The sequence below is a fragment of the Hyperoodon ampullatus genome (genome assembly GCF_949752795.1).
Source record: "Hyperoodon ampullatus genome assembly, chromosome: 6".
Classification (NCBI taxonomy): Eukaryota; Metazoa; Chordata; class Mammalia; order Artiodactyla; family Ziphiidae; genus Hyperoodon; species Hyperoodon ampullatus.
Window position 1 is genome coordinate 119,803,723 of NC_136919.1, and position 18,558 is coordinate 119,822,280.

At 46.5% G+C, this 18,558-nt stretch overlaps 1 protein-coding gene across 1 annotated transcript in view; it reads left to right on the forward strand.

Moving 5' to 3' along the window:
* Window positions 1–3,064: 3,064 nt before the first annotated feature.
* PRSS55 (serine protease 55) overlaps window positions 3,065–18,558 on the forward strand; it is a gene marked incomplete at both ends in the record, with an annotated part of 32,040 nt that continues 16,546 nt past the window's right edge. The window contains 2 exons of the mRNA XM_079706537.1: window positions 3,065–3,172; window positions 4,891–4,972. Coding sequence (XP_079562663.1) covers window positions 3,065–3,172; window positions 4,891–4,972 — 190 coding nt within the window. The remainder of the gene's footprint in view (window positions 3,173–4,890; window positions 4,973–18,558) is intronic.

Below are 18,558 nucleotides of genomic sequence, written 5' to 3' on the forward strand. Positions count from 1 at the left end.
AATTTAACCTTACGTGGAAATACGATCTGTGCAGATGCAATTAGTTCCATTAAGATAAAGTCCTACGGGATTAGCATGGGCCTACTCCGATAACTGGTATTCCTATAAGAAGAGAGAACAGAGGAGACACACACATACGGGGGGGAGGCCTGTGAAGATGGAGGCACAGATCGGAGGGCTGCACCTACAGGCTCAGGAACGCCCAGGGTTGCCCGCAACCACCAGAAGCCGGAAAAGGCAAGGAAGGATCCTCCCCTAGACCCTCCAGAGGGAGCATAGCCCTGCCGATGCCTTGATTTTGGACTTCTGGCCTCTGGGAGAGAACACGTTTCTGTTTTTTAACCCATCTGCTATCCAGAGGAGAAAGAGGGCAGCCAGGTAGCCCGGCACTGTTGGCCAGCTTTCTGGGGCAGCCCCTCTCCAGGCCATGGAGAAGCTATGTTACCTGGCAGGTGTCCTTCCCACCTTGAAGGTCCCCGGCGCACAGCATGCCCTTGGTGAGCAGAGGCATCATGTGGAAGCATGTTTCCCACTCGATCAGCTGGATGTTGACTTTCCAGAGTGCTGTTTCCGCACTTCGCTTAGGAACTGACCCAGAGAAGAAGCAGATGGGGAGAGGACCCTGAGCTCAGCGCGGTCCCTTTGGAGGACCCACCCACATCATGTCTTTTGACCTCAACAACAAGGGAACTGCTCTGTGGTCCCGGCAATGACCCAGATTTGGACTGGGTGAGTAGTGGGTAGGAGGGGTGTCCGGGAGACTCTCGAGCCCACCCTCTCTGCATCACGAGCTCCTAGGACTGGGTCTCTACTGGATTTCAGCCTCAGTGAACCATTTTCTCACCCTGCCGAGGGTGCCAGGTTCCAGCTAGGGTCCTAAAAAGGAGTTTCATTCAAATCCATGAAGATGTAAAGAGAACCCACGGTGACAAGTCCTGTCCTGGGACCCACGGCACAAAAGGATGGGCTTGAAGCTCGTGTCGGGGTCCTTGAGGAGTTCACTGCCTATGGGCTCTAACTGAGCCCAACTTCTAGAATGTCCACTTCCGAAGACGGGGATGTGTTCCTCTTTGTATGTTGCTGAATCCCCGGAGCCTACAACACTGCCTGAATCATAGAGGAGTTTCAAAGAAAATGAGGTAGATGAAGCACGAGGAACTCTAAGTTAAGAAGGTGGCCTTGTTTTCGAAGCTATTGAAAAGCTTCTAAGGGCAATTCCCAAGGAGGAATCTAACACAGCTCTGAGTTTTGGGACCACGTGGGAATCCATGTAGAGCCATTTGGGTGCCTCCTTGGAAGAGCAGTACTGAGTGGAATATGATTTTTCCTGCTCTGTTGATTATGGGGAAAGTCACATTCACCAAGAAGGAAGAAAGAAGGACCCCATTTTGTGGGTTGGCTGGGCAAACAGGCAGGAGTAGGTTACAGGTTAACTCTAGAAGGACAAATTTACATTCGGTTTATCCCCTTCTCCTTGGCCTGGATCTGGGGTTTTCAGAGGTTTTAGCCACAGAGTCCTTTATCACAGGGGGCAGAACTGGCCCCATCTGTTGGAACGGAGCTGCTCTGGCTGACATTGGCGTGGACTTCCTGGAGCCCAGCCCCTTTCCCCATTGGTATGTCCCTCCACATTCCTCCAAGCCACACTGAAGACTGAACACTTCTGCCTGGGTTTTCCCTGAGGCCCTGTTTAGGGTCCCTGTTTCACAATATGGACCTAAAACTTACTACATGTGCCCAGGGAGGATGGCTCCCATGTGGACTGAGCAGAAGGGTCATTGTGGGACTTTAACTGAGAACCGGAAGTGCCCAGGTCCCCGCGGCAGACCTCCTAAGGCCAGCAGAGCCTCCAGACTTTGCTTCTCATTGCAAACCTCAGCCAAGGTGCCACCCCCCTCCCCGTTGGGCTATAGTAACTTACTAGTAGTGCCCCATCCAGTCACCCAGCAGTTTCTCCATCTCTCTATGTCAGTGACCTCTGAAAGGCAGATGGGTACCTTCTTGACACCCAAGTTCAGTGGGGATTTGAGCAACAGCAATGCAGTGTCATTAATGTAGAACCAGCTGTCAAAATAATAGTGAGTAATTAGCTTGTCCACTTTTATCTTTGTCAGGTTCTCGGCGTCAAGATTTCCTTTACCATGTACGACCTCCAAGGTAGATCTTTTTCCAAAACAAAAGAAAGAGAAAATAGGTAAGTGGTGGGAGGGTGAAAGGTGAGCCTTAGGAGAAAATAACTGCACTCGTGTGAGACTGTGATCCTGAGAGCATCTGCGGCTCTGCACTTGACACGGAGCCAGGGAGGAGGAGCCTGACCTGAGTGCCCAGCCTGCCCTCTGGCCAACCAGCTCTTGCCCTGATGGCTCTTTGCTTGGGCAAATTCACTTGTAAATTTCATCAACAAATGTCTGGGAAGCCATACTATGGCATAAGTAATTGAGGGACTTGATTTGCAAGAAAAGCTGACTGGCTATATCACAGACACCTTGGAAGTTTAGCAAGAATATTTTGTAGACTGGAACTCAGACAGCACCTTCTGCCATGCAGCCAGGCCTGGCACCCTGCCCTCAGGGCCTAATCCTTCTATGATTTCCCCAACTCTGTGATCTCTGTCAGCCCACTTTCTCCCTGAGTGAGAGCAAATGCTTAGGAAAGGACTCTCCAGGAGTTTGGACCCGGACTACCTGCACTTAGCAAAATGCTGAGAAGCCCAAGGAACATTTGCTCTGCAGTGTAGGTCCCACACAGCAAGCTGTGCAACACCCTAGGAGGAGAATGGTTTCTTTCCACCTGCAAAGTGTGATATTTAACACAGGTGTCTTCCTCCTGGTATTTTGATGTCTGATGAATGTGAATAATAGGCAATTCGGGGCAAATATTCTACCACACTGGTTTGAAAAAATAAAATTCTATCTGCAACACTTACTTATTTTTGTTTTTGAATCAATGGGCTGCAGTTAGAATCCACCACTCACTGAGGATCGATCCTCCACAGAGATGATTCCCACTGTCAAGGATATGCATCAGCCATGGGAAATCTACAATGTCTGAAGGTACCCCGCCTATGATATCCAAAGCTTCTGACTTCTCAGAACTGTTTATTCTTTGGCCACATTTCACTAAGAGCAGAAAGAAGGAAGAGGGAGGAGAGACCCAGAGCCCAACAGTCAAGGTTGGTTGGCTTGGAAGACACTTAAGTATGACGCCCCTTTCTCACCCCCCAGCACACAGACAGCAGTGGCTCAGCCAGTTTACTACCAGGTGGGAGATCCGTCAAACAAAAACAATACCCTACACACCTACCAAGGGCACCGCAATTATGAGATTGTGCTTTTGGGTGCCTTCACCATAGTTGTGCTTCTTGGAAGGGTCTCCGTCTGAGGGCCTGTGACGAGGGGCACGCAGCCACAAACCCTGGGGCTGGATCTTACTCTTGCACCCTAGTAGGGAAGCCCAAGGGAAACTGACCAGCCCCTCCTTTCCCAACTGATTCCTTTCCTGCATTTTCTGTTGTGACTTATGGCACCACCGCGTTTCACCCAATTTTAATTCTAAAGATCATCCCAATTGCACCTTGAGAGAAATTAAAATTTTGGCATTTCCTATGTGATAGGATTGTTTTGACAGCTTCTGATGGGTTTCCAACATCATTTGAGCAATGGGAAACAATAAACATCATAAAATCTAAAATGTTGAATGCTTCCTATTTGCCAGGCGCCATTCTGTTTTGTCTCAATTAATTAATTTAATTCTCGTACCAACCTCACACGATAGTTGAAATTATCATCATCTCATTTTAAAGGGTAGACAACAAAGGCAAGTGTAAGGTTAGGACAACTGGCCAAGACCAACAGCTAATAAATGACCAAGCTAAGATTTGAACCTAGGCAGTCTGTCTCTGGAGTCTGTTCTCATAACCACTGGGCAAACTGCCTAAGTGTTAACTCTACTTATACCTGGGGAGAAAAGTCAATGACATTCATACTATTTCACAGAAGAGCCTACTTTGAGAGGTCTTTCTATTCAAACCGTCTCTACGGCACACGTGGTACCATCACCACACACCATGTAGCCAACAACCTCATCACCACACAGCCTCGCCACCATGTATGTCCTCACCACACGTCACCATCGAACACACCACTCATCACTCCACGTTTTACGGCCACCACTGCGCATCGGCACCCCCACCAGTCACCACCACTGCTGCCTCTCGTCTCTGCCTTTGGGTCTCTCTCCTCCGACTTCCCTGGCCCTTCAGCTCCCCGGAAGTACTCTGCTACGTCCCATCTCGGGGCTCTTCCCCAGGCTCCCCCCTCATCTGTCTCGCCCCTCTTTGCCTGTTTAATTCCTGTGTATCCCTCATACCTTAGCTCCTTCCTTGCCTTTTAAGATTACACCAGCTACCCTCAGTATAACTTTCTTACTCAACACCCTACCTTCCCCTCAGGACACTAACACCAGTGATGAAGCATTTGTGAAGCTGTTAAAGTCTACTTCCCCCATTAAATTGTAATCTCTATGAGGGATTCCCATTGCTCCTGTCAAGGAAGACCACACATTGTAAGGAACCTGCAGCCCAATCTCAGATGAAAAGGTTGAATTTTCAGAGCCAACAAGGGAATCTTGGACTTAATATACAAGAAAACAATGTTGGATCTCTGGAAAAATTTTTTAAATAATAATTTGTGAAAATTTAAACCGAATTACCAATGATTAGTAGTCAAATTGGATTAATAATTAAAAAGCCCCATATATTAATCTTTTGCTACATAATGATAGCCACTTACTGAGCACCTACCATGAGTCAGCCTCTGTATTGCGTGTGTGAGAGACACTTAATAATGCCAGCAAACCTCTGAGCTATGGTTGATTATCCCCATTTCGCAGATGAAGAAACCATCTTGGAGAGATCACGTGATTGCTCAAGGCCATTCAGCTTACAAGAGACAGATGGGGATTTTTCGGCCAGGTGTGTCTGGTTCTAAAGCCCAGTTGTTTATTCATCTTGCTCGTAGCTTGCATGGTATGTCTATATTTCGGCAAATCATCCACTCAATTCTTTGAGAATCTTATTTGGCTAAAATGATGGTATGTGGTTTGGATGATTTCTCTCTAAGGTGAACATCAACCTGGCTGAGATATTACATCTAAAGCACTGACCATTGACTGTATCCTGGAAGGGAGGCTTTCTGAGTGAGGTGGGAAGAAGGTTTCACCTGGAGAGCTATCTGATTGGTGGGCAGTGGCAGGCTGCCATCCTGTGTGTAGAACAAGAGGTTCAACACAAAAGAGAAAGCAAGATCTGTTGGCATTTTCTGCTGACGGTTCGGAGGTGTTGGAGCGGCAGTTAGGTTACCAAGCCAAGCTGGTACCAACAGCTGCCTTTAAAACTTAAATGGGTAAAATGTCGTCTTACACTTGGGGAAAAAAAGTGCATAATAATGCATGACACAAAACTGAGCAAGAACTGACATTTAATAGATTACAGAATAGAGATTGAAAACTATCTGATCACATCTGAGTCCTGGGCATGAACCGTCAATACTGAACTCAACAAGGACTAGAAATAAAGTCTTGCAACTCCAGTCAAAAAAAAAAAAATAGATCCCAAACTCGAGGTTGTGAGAGGAGCTTAGACTTGGAAGGTTTTCATATGAAAATATCAGCCACAAGATGCTGATGAGATGACCTGACCGATAAGCACTCCACTTCCTAGACTGTAACATTTGACGGTAGTTGGTCTGGGGCCTCGAGGTATAAGAATAGCATTAACAAATGGAGCGTGTTCAGAGGTGAGTGACCAGCATATTGGGAAGCCTTATTATAGGGAACATAAAAGGACGGGCCTTCAGACTTCTGCAGGGTTTTCTTAAAGGCGTGGTATCGGACTTGCTCAGATCCAGTGTCAGTGGGTGAAAACCATATGTTGGCATGAAAAGATCTTACAGTATAAAAATTCTGCCATATTGTTACATTCCACTTTGTTGGACATTACACAGAACTGAGGGTGACCTGGACAATCTGGGGCCTGTGGTTAATTTAGGGGAGTCCCTGGGAGCCCAGGGAATTTGTATATTTTTCAATATAAAAATGCACTTCATAGAATTCTCTATAATGGAATAGGCTACCTCTAGGTTCTTCAATTTTCTCACCTTAAAATGAGGGGACTCAATAAAATCATCTCTAAGGTTTTTCCCAGTTCTAAAATACTCTACTTTTACAGTTTAAAATGAGAAGGGGGAAACATTTTTTTTTACATCTTTATTGTAGTATAATTTCTTAACAATGGTGTGTTAGTTTCTGCTTTATAACAAATTTAATCAGTTATACATATACATATGTTCCCATATCCCCTCCCTCTTGCGTCTCCCTCCCACCCTCCCTATCCCACCCCTCCAGGCAGGGGAAACATTTTTACTTAAGTTACATTAATATAAAACATAACTATTTTTATTAAAATTCTTATATATAAACATTGAAGCAAACTTTAGCTTCCTTATTCTGAATTTTTCCTTAAGAGGTATGTGATTTTCAGTACAACAGTTTAAATGCTGTATTGATATTGATGTCAGGCTGCCAGTGGTTATGCAGACTGAAACGTGAATATATTTACATGAAGAGTCTTATGCAAGTCCAAAAGTTCTGTACTTTTACATGCTCAATGGCTCAACTTTGTTGAAAATTAGAATTGGGGCTGGTCTGGAAAAATAAGAGACCCATGGTTGTGAATCTTAGGAGAGCTCCTGGGAGCCTAAGGGGTTTATATATATAGTCTGTAGATAAAAAACCAAATGAAGTCTTAGGTCTGCCAGCACTACAGAGCAAACTCCTGGTGAGGGAGTCCAGAAATCTTCCCTTGCAAATCCCACTGGAGTGAAATCACTGCAGACTGTAGATTTTTGCCAAGTGACTGGTTGATCCAGACCCAGAGATGTGACCAAACAAATTAAGATAGGGAGGTCTCATCTCAGCTTTTTAGTTGAGTGTTTTCTCTTTGCCTGCACCATCAGGGTGTCTCAGAAATTCTTTTTGCCCCGAAAGACCCTTTCAATATATCAGTCCCCATGAGAGAAAGAGAAGCATGACTGGAGAAACAACTCAAGTCTGCAGAAGGCACTGCTTTTAGCCTGGAAATTTCCTAGCTGGCAGGGCACCTGGTGAAGAGGGAAGGAGTGAGATTTGGAGTCAGAAGTTCTGAGTTGGCTCCACTGGCTAGCTGTGTGACCTGGAGCCACTGATTTAACCTCTCTGAGCCTCAAAATCCTCATCTTTAATACAAAGATAAGTATTAACACAGTCTAATGCCTATTTTTTCATGTCACATTGATTTAGAGGGATGACATTTGGTTTCATTCTAGTTTGGACCCAGGAGAAAGAAGTCTGAGTTTTGCCCAAGACTTTTGGTTCAAGCTGGGGTCATCTCTGGGCAACATTTCAGTGGGAGGATGTACCTGCTGGTCGTCTTCCTGCATCAGTGGCCATTCCTTCTCATACTTTTCTGCCAAATCCACCTCCTCTTCCAAAACTCATGGCTTAATCCTCAGACCACTTCCTTCTCTATGCACTTTGGCTAGAGTATCTCATCCTAGCCAGCCTTCAAATATCATCTTTATACAGATGCTCTCACGTTTACCCTCTCAGGCCTCTCCACTGAACTCCCAACCCGTTGACCAACTGCCCTCCTCAGTATCTCACAAGAACGTCTAAGAGGTGCCTCAAACCTGACGTGGCCCAAACTGAACTATGGAACGTGACCCCACCCCACATCTTTCTTGTAAGCCTTCCACAGTTCTATGGATGGCACCACACCCGTCTGCTTAGGCAAGAGTTATCCTTGACGTCTCCTCTTTCCCTCACTCCCCACGAGCAGCGCATCGGTCAGTTCCATCAACTTTACCAAACAATGTCCTTCACCAGCCATCCTCTCCATCCCCCCTGCTCTAAACCCATCCAGGCCATCATCCTGTCCTGCCCACTAACTCGTCCCCCTCCTTCCACTCTTGCATCCCCACTCCTACACAGTCTATCCTCTGAAGCAGCCAGAATGTTTTCTCAAGCACCTCTCATGTCTCACTCTCTGATGGCCTTCCACTGTAACCAGAATAAAATCCAAAGTCCTCACTGTGCCTTTACGAGCCCGTCTTTCTCCAGTGGCCCCTTCCCATTCACTCTGCCCCAACTTTACTGGCCTCTCTGCCCTAAAACATACCCCACTCACTCAGTCTCAGGGCCTTTGCACTTGCTGTCACTTCTGCTTGGAAATACATCTCCTTCTCATCAGATGGGTCTCAACCCAAGTCTTGTCATCTCAGGAAATCTTTCCATGACCACCTCTTAGAACAGTCTCAACTCCCACCTGCAGACTCCCATCTCATTAGCCTGCTTCATCTGCTTCATACCATTTAACAGGAGCTGGAATTAACTTATTTATTTATTCATTTCTATGTTTAATACTACCCTCCCCTCACTAGATAGCAAAACTGCTTAAGGGTAGGAATTGAACATGTCGTTCTCTGATATAAAACATCTCTCTCCTAAAACAGCTCCCAGCACGTGACAGAGGTTTGATATCTGTCAACCAGCAAATTGACAGCATAGCACGAGGCTCCATAAATTCTCTGAGCTCAGGGAGATGAATCCATAGTAGGTATTAAGATGCTGCCTTCCTTACAGTTATATTATTTATGTTTTGCTTTAGACCAGTTAGGCTCCACATGATCCTTCAGGATGTTTTCAAAGAGAAAGCAGCCCAGAAATTCCTTTTTCTGATCACACAGGGCCTTAAAGCTGCAGGACGTGGCTAGTTAGCATCTCCAGATGGACAGCTAGTTACCCCTCTCAAACGGTTTACTTACATTGGCCCTTCACTCTGGAAAACTCTGGTACCTAACATAGATGTTAACTACACAAACACACACACATACACACACACACACACACGGCTTCTCCACATGTAACTTTAAAGTTGGGAGTGTGTGGGGAGCAATGATCTAAAAGTCTGGTCCAGGGGCCCCAGCCTCAGATTCACTGGAGGGGCCTTATTAGAAGTGCAGTTCCTCACATTCCACCCACTACTACAAAATCGGCATCCTAGAACTTGACCTTTTGAACAAGCTCCCCAAGTGATTCTCCTGGCCGCCGAGGAGAGAGAGCCCCGGAGAGGCACAGACCCAAGAACACCATGAGAGACCTACGTGGCAGGCCGCCGTGTGACCAGGGCAGCGGCAGGGCGACTGGCAGCAGAAGCACCGCTCTTCCGTCCCTCCCCGGCTGCCCTGGGGAGGCTGGGGTCCCTGAGGGGATTCGCGCCCGGCTGCGGTGAGAGGGGATGGCAGGGCAGGAGGGGGCGGGGAGGCTGCAGCAGCACCCAGTGCCGACCTCTCTGCCCCCTCACAGGCTGGACAGAGGACCCCCCTCTCCGGCTGTGGCTCTGGGCAGCAGGGACCCTGCCAGGATGCCCTGGAGGGCAGGGGCCACCTGGGGTCTGGGCTCTGCCGCTCCAGGCTGGAGCCTCTGGGGAGTGAGGGCAGGGGAGGACGTGGCCTGAGGGCCTGGTCGGCTCCTCTCCGCCCTCTGTGACCCAGTTGAAGGCCTGGTGGCATCTGCTGCCAGGCAAGGAACACATGTAAATGCCAGTGGGGGAGGAGCGCGGAGCTATTTGGGGCAGGAGACGGATGAAGAACCAGTCATTGTTCCCCATGGATCTTAGCCCGTTTCCTTTCCCTTTTGGATTTCAGCTGTGCCCTATTTCTTTCCTGGTACAGGCTGCTCGGGGTATCTGAGCACAAGGCAGCAGAGACTCGACCCAGGTTCACTGATTCCATTCTGGACAGGGCTGCACGGTGGGACCTCGGACTCATGTCCCCAGTAAGGGAACTGCTCTGTCTGCTGACGGCCCGCTGGCTCATGGGGATGGAGTCCTCACATCTGCCAGAAAGGGCGGGTGGGTCTAGTCTTTGAGTCCAGCGTGAATCCACGGCCTGACCTTGTGCTGAGCGCTGTCGTGACTTTCTGAATTTCCATCCAGCCCACTGAGGTGGGAACAAGGAGGCTGATGGCTGCAAACCCTCAGGCCCGGGGTGTTTAGGAAGATGGCCTTGAGCAGAGGGAATCGAGAGGGTCCCAGAAGGAAGTCGAATTCCACTCAGAAAGTTGAAATGAAGCTACTTTCATGAAGGGACGGAGAGCTGTGTGCATCGATCGTAAAGTGTCCCCGTGCAGGAGGGCATTTCAGGGACTGGCCACAGCCTTCAGCCACAGGGACAAGGACAGAAAGTCTAGTTGCTGGAATCCAGTGAGAACGGCAGGTACGGAGGAGAGATCCCGGCAGGAACTGGGTCAAGGAGGGACCCTGCCGCTGGCAGCACAGTGGCCCCAACCGGAAGGGACAGGGAAGAAAGACCCCGACCCCTTCCTTTCCTGCCAGTGCCTCCCATGGCCCAGGGCAAGCCACGTGACATTTAGGATCCCCCAGGGGACCAGTCCTTAGGAGCCAGCCTCCCGGGACTCAGGGAAGGACAGCCAGTGCACTTGTAGTGGTAAAATGGGGACAAATGGAAAATTACTGCGCAGCATCATCTAGCGCTCCCTCCCAGAGAATAGAAGTGAAAGCTGTGAGCCATTCTTATTTCAGGACGGGTAAAGATAGCCAGCTGCCCAGTAAGGCTTTTCATGGTGATGTGTTGGTCTCAGCCTATTGATAGCCAGGCTGACAGCTAGGAACGCTGGTGGCACTCGTCCAGACCATATTACTTGCAGCAAGCCCCCGCGGATATCTCCCCCATGTGTGGCTCGACCAGCCTTTGTGATTCGTATTAGGAATTGCAGGATGTGCTTCAGCAAAAACCATCAGGGAACTTTGAGGAACAAGATTTATTACTCACAGGTCCTGGAGGGTACACAGCACACCTGAGGGGCCACACAGCCAGGTTGCAGTGAGAGAGAGAAGGAGAGAGATAACAGACCCGGGGATCTGCTTTAATTAGGGTTGAAGGTAGGGTCTCTAGGGTCTCACAAGTTCATTCTTTATTGACTAATTTAAAGCACGCGACCAGGAATTAGGGTGCAGGAAGGAAGAAAAAGGTCACTCAAGCAGTTATGTAGGTTACAGGGGGCTTTCTGGAAAAGGGACCTTCATGGGTGAGGACCTTCACAAGCCTGATTCCTTATGTGGCTGTTTTGCTAGTGGCTGTGTCATACAGCTGGCAAGATGTTTATTCAGGCTGGATGTCTTTCAAAATGGATGACTCAGCAACCAAAAACTTAAAATGTCAAGCACTTAAGTTACACATATATAATGTACTGGGCTTAGGACTTTGCAGGTGTTAATCTCTCTTAATTCTCCTAGTGACTATTTGAGGTATTGCTCGTCTGTTTTCCACGTTTAGTTTATCAGTGTGCCAGATATTGTATCTTGATGTTTAGCCCCATCTCTGCCTTTCTAAACTGTCCTAAGAATTGTAGATGCTGAAAGCTGGTCACGTTTCTCAGAGTCCCAACAGGCTTCAAGTTTAGATCCTCAGGCGAGTTTTAGGAGGCAGAAGGCAGAAGCATTGTCTTCCCTTAGCACTGTACACAGGCATGCAGATTCCAGCAGAAGACGGTTGTGAGGTTTTGCCGTTAACTTTGGATGTCCTCTGGCAAATTGTTACTCTAATGCTGAAGAGGATAATAAGACCATAAGCAGTGAGTTCCTGTGACTCCTGAGACTTACAGAGCTTCTCGAAGCAAGCAACTGTTTTTCCTGGTCTTTGCACTCAGACCCTTTTCATGGTTCTGTAAGCATCCATCTCTATGTACTATATCCCTTTCAGTTTGAGATACATAGAGTATTTTCTATTTTCCTGATAGAATCCTGACTGATACAGTTATTTGGTATTGAAAGTGGTTTCAGGAAATACACCTGCAAAGATGGGAATCGAAGATTTCTTGTCAGGCTTGATTTGATTTGAAGGCAGTAATGACCTCGTCACTGGTGGAAAATGCGATTCTGGGAGTGCAGGGTATGCAGTGTCAAAACAGTCTCTCAAATTATTACCTGTCGTTCTTGGAATCCTATTCAAGGAGAACAAGTGGTTTTTGCAATAGAATTTTCTGGTGGAAGAGATAAGTACAAGGGCTACTGTCACCGAATGCAATGGAAAGTTGACCAGAAAAACAGCAACAATAATACTGGAGTTTTACATTTTCAACCCAAAGGCATCATCTAAGGCCCAGAGAAGTTTCTACAACGGCCCTAAAAGAATCTCTCATCTACTGTATCAAAAATCAGGCCCAGAGTTCTTCCTGCAGGTAGCAGAATGACAACATAACTTGAATTCATGACTTCTTTAGGTGCTTACATGAAAGGTGATTAATTGGAAAAGAAGGTGACCAAGAAAATTGCAATGGAATATTTGGATGGATTAAGATGAATTAGTGTACTTTAAAACCTCAAATCCCGGGACTTCCCTGGCGGTCCAGTGGTTGGGACTTCGCCTTCCAAGGCAGGGGGTGCAAGTTCGATCCCTGGTCGGGGAACTAAGATCCCCACATGCTGCACGGAGTGGCCAAAAATAAATAAAATAAAATAAAACCTCAAATCCCACTGAGCTTCTGTTCCTATCAGAAGCAGCCCTTCTACGCCTTTCTGGGAAGGCTAATCTCCTTTTCCATGAAGACTTTGTAATGACTTAACTGAAATACAGGGGATGCTGATTCTCCCCATAACCCATGCCTACCACCTCTCAGGGCAGTCAGAACCATAAGTAGAGCCATCACAATAGACTTCATAGGGGATCAGTTCATCTGACCTGGCAGAAGATATTATACACATTAGAAGAACTGCAACATCCTGCTAATGCATGTTTGTAGACACTGGAGGATTATGTGGGAGAAGAGATTCTAAGGGAGTTAAGCAAAGGATAAAGTAAAATGTGATTTGGCCAAATTTATCAATTTGGGTGCACTTAAGAGAAAATCTGTGTTCAAATGAATTATCTGGAGCAGCTAGAAATGGCTCTGTTTGTTTAGTTGACAGACTAAAACCCTGGACAAATATAAATGGCCTACATTAAATGGAATTCTTTTGTAGAACATAAAAGAAGGAATACAAAATCTTGGATAGGAATGTCAGAATGGATGTATTAAGTGTGACCTGTTCACCCATCCCCTAACTCCATCCCTTAAATGAGTCCTGAGGACACCATGTTAAATTAGGCATTGAAAAGTACATTTCCATAAGGAGCATCAGCGTCCTTGAAAGACCCTGTTGTGGCCATCGTCTGTAGGCTGAGGATGATGTAACATGTAACCTATCTTGTGGAAGGTTGATTACACTTGACTTCTTCCCTTGTGGAGTAAGCAGTCATTTTTCATCATAGAAATAGGCATTTATTCTGTATATGGATGTGTCTTCCTTGCTCACAAAGCTTCTGCCACCCCACTAAATGCCTAGTTACTCATCATATGGTTTTCCACTGGGCACAACTTCTGATCAACTGGCTATAATGCAACAGAAGCGAGGCAACATGTTTGTGCCCGTGGGATTCACTGCTCTTACCATGTATCCCAGCACCCGGAAGGAGCGCACCTGCCAGAAAAGAGGAATGGCCTACTGAAGTTTCTGTAACTGAGCCTATTGAGATCTAACAACTTCCGAGGTTGAAGTGCTCTTTTACAAAGTATGGTGCATCTCAAGGGCCAGTATTCAATATATGGTGCTGCTTCTCCCATGACCAGAAAACATGGGTTTGTAAATCAAGGGTTAGAAACGCAACTGGAATACTAATTGGTTCCAATTACTATTCACCTAATGATCCGCTCTAAAAATATTTTGCTTCTTAACACAACTTTGAGCTGTGAAGGTTTACAAGTCTTAGTTCCCAAGGGAGGAATGCATTTATCAAGAAACACAATGGATCTATCGACCTGAGAGTTGAGACTGCATCCTGGCTGCTTGGAGCTCATCAAGCCGTTGAACTAAAAGGCAAAGAAGGAGTTAATGTGTTGACTGAGATGATTGATGCTTTTTATTTTTTTTAAGACATTATTTATTTATTTAATTTTTGGCTGCATTGGGTCTTAGTTGCGGCATGCAGGATCTTTCGTTGTGGCGCACGGGCTCTTCGTTGTGGTGTGCGGGCTTCACTCTAGTTGTGGCGCACAGTCTCCAGGGCACATGGGCTCTGTAGTTTGTGGCACGCGGGCTCTAGTTAAGGCATGTGAGCTCATTAGTTGTGGCGCACAGGCTTAGTTGTCCTGCATCATGTGGGATCTTTAGTTCCCTGACAAGGGATCGAACCCGTGTCCCCTGCATTGTAAGGCAGATTCTTTACCACTGGACCACCAGGGAAGTCCCTGATTGACACTTATTATCGAGAGACTACAGCTATGCTGCAAATAGAGTTTGGACAAGGAGGAATATGTCTGGGGGGGCGGTCCATGCAATCCTCTGGGGATGCTGTTAGTATTTCATTGTCCATAGGGAGAAATTAATGGAAAAGTATAATAACCCAATCTAGGCAAACCACCAAGAGCTCAAAACTGAAAGTTTGGGTCACCCCACCAAGTAAAGAACCACAACCAGCTGAGCTTCATTCAAGTTGGAAGAAGGAATGTACAAATACCAACCTCAGAATCAGCTGTAGACTTGAGAACTATAGTAGCTATCCAGATCTTCATGTTTGCTTTGTTGTGTATTTGGTTCAACACTTTTTCATGTGTTGCTGGTGGTTAAATTTATTATTTGGTCTTCAGGATATAAGACTGTGGTTGCCATGGAGGTGCACGATTCACATCTGCTTTAGAGAACCTGTTGCAAGGAGCGTAGCTGACGGCAGCAGTCAGGCCAAGACCACCCTTCTCCTGGGCTGCATTCAGCCAATGTCTGAGAGTGGCTGAAGGTACAGGAGTGGGTCCATTACTACCCACTGTGGCAATCTGCCAGGAGATCCCATCGACCTGATGGAGACTTTCTCAGACCTGCACTGGGGTCTGGAGACGCCCTGCCTAATGCCACTCCCCTGCCCTCTCCGTCCCAGGCATTTCCCTCAGTAAGTTCCTTTCACATATAATTATGCCTTGGTGTCTGCCTCTTGGAGGACCCAAAGTGACACAAAGATATAAAGGTGGAATGTGATAGAACTGAAAGAGAAATGATTATCACCCGGAGATGGGTATTGTCATTTATGAGACTTTGGTTCCCACTTTGGGGAAGAGAATCAGAGTGTTTTTGTTTGTATGAAGGATATTTGTACTTGTTTGGCAGGAGCGTGCTGTTGTTACTGTTCTTTCTTTCTAGAATGTTCAATATGATAGAAGTTTGTGTGTGTGTATGCTGAGAAGCCAACATGGTGTGGGTTTGCTAGATAGTGTCTAGTATCACTCAAAACCCATTTCCCTGAATGCTGAATCCCCATTTTTCTGTGTCATAAGATCTGGAAGTCTCTGAATTGCACTGGCCTTATGCAGGTGACTTTCGGTCCAGTGAGATGCACTTGCTAATATTTGAGATGCAGAAAGGCAGGAGGCAGTAGCAGTGGCAGCTGAAGCCAGTCTCCAGTAGAAGTGAGTGTTTACAGTGGCCTCTCGGTTCCCTGCTGGTCACCAGTTTGAGGGCTGCAGGACAGCTGGGCAGGGAGAGAGGGAGCCAGGTTTCCTTCTCCTTCCCAACCACTGGCTGCAGCCCTGGCCTCCTGGCCTTGGGTCAGAGCCGCAGTGATGGGGCCCGAAAACTAGTAGAGGTCCCTGACTTCTGTTTATAAAATCACTGGAAAACTGGAGGAGCAGCCCTTTAACTAAGCCGGCTCTTATGGTAAGAGTTTCTGTCTGCTAACTTTACCCAGAACCTCTTTAACTCTCTTATCTGAACTTTCCCTTCAACCATCTATTGGGCTCGCCAAAATGCTCCTTCGGGTTTTTCTGTAAGATAATCTCACCATTCACTGTGCATTTTGCTTTGCAAGATGAAAAGAGCTCATAAATACTTCAAATGTTCTTCCTCTTTTCTCCTCTTCATTTCTTTCTGTAAGTTATGGTAAGGTATTTAAGATTAAAAATGGTATAAATAGGGGCTCCCCTGGTGGCGCAGTGGTTGAGAGTCCGCCTGCCGATGCAGGGGATGCCGGTTCGTGCCCCAGTCCGGGAGGATCCCACATGCCGTGGAGCGGCTGGGCCCGTGAGCCATGGCCGCTGAGCCTGCATGTCCGGAGCCTGTGCTCCGCAACGGGAGAGGCCACAACAGTGAGAGGTCCGCGTACCGCAAAAAAACTCTATCAGTTGACTTCCCTGGTGGCGCAGTGGTTAAGAATCCGCCTGCCAATGCAGGAAACATGGGTTCGAGCCCTGGTCTGGGAAGATCCCACATGCCTCAGAGCAACTAAGCTCATGCGCCACAACTACTGAGCCTGTGCTCTAGAGCCCGCGAACCACAACTACTGAAGCCCACATGCCTAGACCCTGTGCTCTGCAGCAAGAGAAGCCACTGCAATGAGAAGCCTGTGCACTGCAACGAAGAGTAGACCCTGCTTGCTGCAACCAGAGAAAGCCCGCGCACAGCAACGAAGGTCCAACGCAGCCAAAAATTAAAATTTTTTTTTAATTTAAAAAACCTATCAGTGAGTGGCCAGTGAAAACAAACTCAGGGCTCCCACTGATTCTGCATTATGGTGAGATGTACAATTATTTCATTATATAGTACAATGTGATAATAGAAATAAAGTGCACAATAAATGTAATGCAGTTGAATGATCCCAAAACCATACCCCCTCCAGTCCGTGGAAAAATTGTCTTCCACAAAACCGGTCCCTGGTGCCAAAAAGGTTGGAGACCACTGCACTACATGTCCATTAAAACCCAAGAGCCTGGATTTATACCTCTTGTTGGCTTTTTAGTCTGCATAACAACTCTGGACTCTTACTTCTGTTTTGATTTTGATTCCCTAAACATTTCCTTTCCTGAAGGCTCAGCTATGCATTTTAAAGGATACTTGTTGACTTTTAGCCTTCATAGATGTTTACTAAAAAACAGAAAATAAATTGATCTGAGAGTCAGAAATATGAATTTTAGTCCTGGATCTGTTAATAACCTTTAGCAAAACCTTGCCTTCTGTAGAGCTCAGTACCCTTAAAGTAAAGTGAAGGGTAGGATTGATTTCCGTCAGTATTTTTCAAATGACGACTCACATTTCACATCCTATTATTGAGTCACAATATCAATTTAGTGGGTTGTAATTAGCACGTAGGAAGGAAGGACATGTATTGTTTCATGAAACTTTAGCTCCGTGTGTATGTGTGTGTGTGTGTGTGTGCACGTGTGTACCAGGCCATGAGGTAGGATCAATGTCTTGCTGTGGCTTACACAGGCCACCATTGTGAGTATTGATCTTCCTCATTGCTTCGAACCTCCCCTGCAGTGAGTGCTTTCTAATGGGCATTGATGCAAAGCACAGAGGTCTCTTCTCAGCTCCATCCACATGCCTCTTCCCTATAGACCTTCTTATTTTCAATCTTCCAGTCTCTCTCCTTCCAAGCCCTTGACCAACCAGCCAACCTATTCATCGCTGCCCAAGAGGCCTTACCTCCCACTACCTATGTCTTCCTAGAAATGAGATGATCAAGTGCACCATTCGAAGCTCTGCCCGCAGAGGTATTTCCCTGCACCACATCATGCAGTGCGAACCTTGAGCAGCACCAGGACTGAGGATTTTTCCTCTATCAGCTGGCACAGAGCCTCTTGTTAAGTCAAGTTATAAGCTAAGAGAGAAGCTTTGTGGCAGCAGATGTAGGTGATGTGGGGGCAATGTGTTCATACAACTCACTTAGACTTGCTTGAGCCCAATCCTAAATTTCCATCAGAAGCTAGAGTGTTGGTGGCCTGTCACACCATGTGACTTGGTGGGTGATGAAGGGTAGCTCCAGGTCACATAGTTACTTGGTGTCCCATGACCAGGTGCTCACTCTTTACTAGGACTCTGTGGCACAGCAGGAATTGTTTTACAAATCGGAATTCTCTGCTGCAGAAGGCAGATTGCTTCAGATTCATAACAGTCTAGAACTCTCCTATTCTGGCTTGCCAATCACTCCACACAATGTCAATATCTAACATGGGGACATAATCTTTTTTTTAATTAAAGTATAGTTGACTTACAATGGTGTATACATTTCTGCTGTACAGCAAAGTGATTTGTTATACAGATATATGCATTCTTTTTCATATTCTTTTCCATTATGGTTTATCACAGGATGATGAGTATAGTTCCCTTGGCTATACATTAGGACCCTGTTGTTTATCCATTCTATATTTAATAGTTGCCTCACAGTTTTCTGGAAACAAATTCATATCCTTTGTATTTCAGTCTGGCCACATAAACTCTTCTGGTTCCTCTCAGTGAAAGGACCTGCTTACTTTCTTGTCCTTGGATTTTTATCCTTTCTTACTTGATGAGTCATGGCTTTGGCCACTCAACAGTGACCCTCATTCAGTTATCCACAGGTACGAAAGGGCAGATGTTGCATCCAAGCCACCATTTTGCCCTAACTTTGTTTGGATCTATTAAGGGGAGGGAAAGAAAAGGGT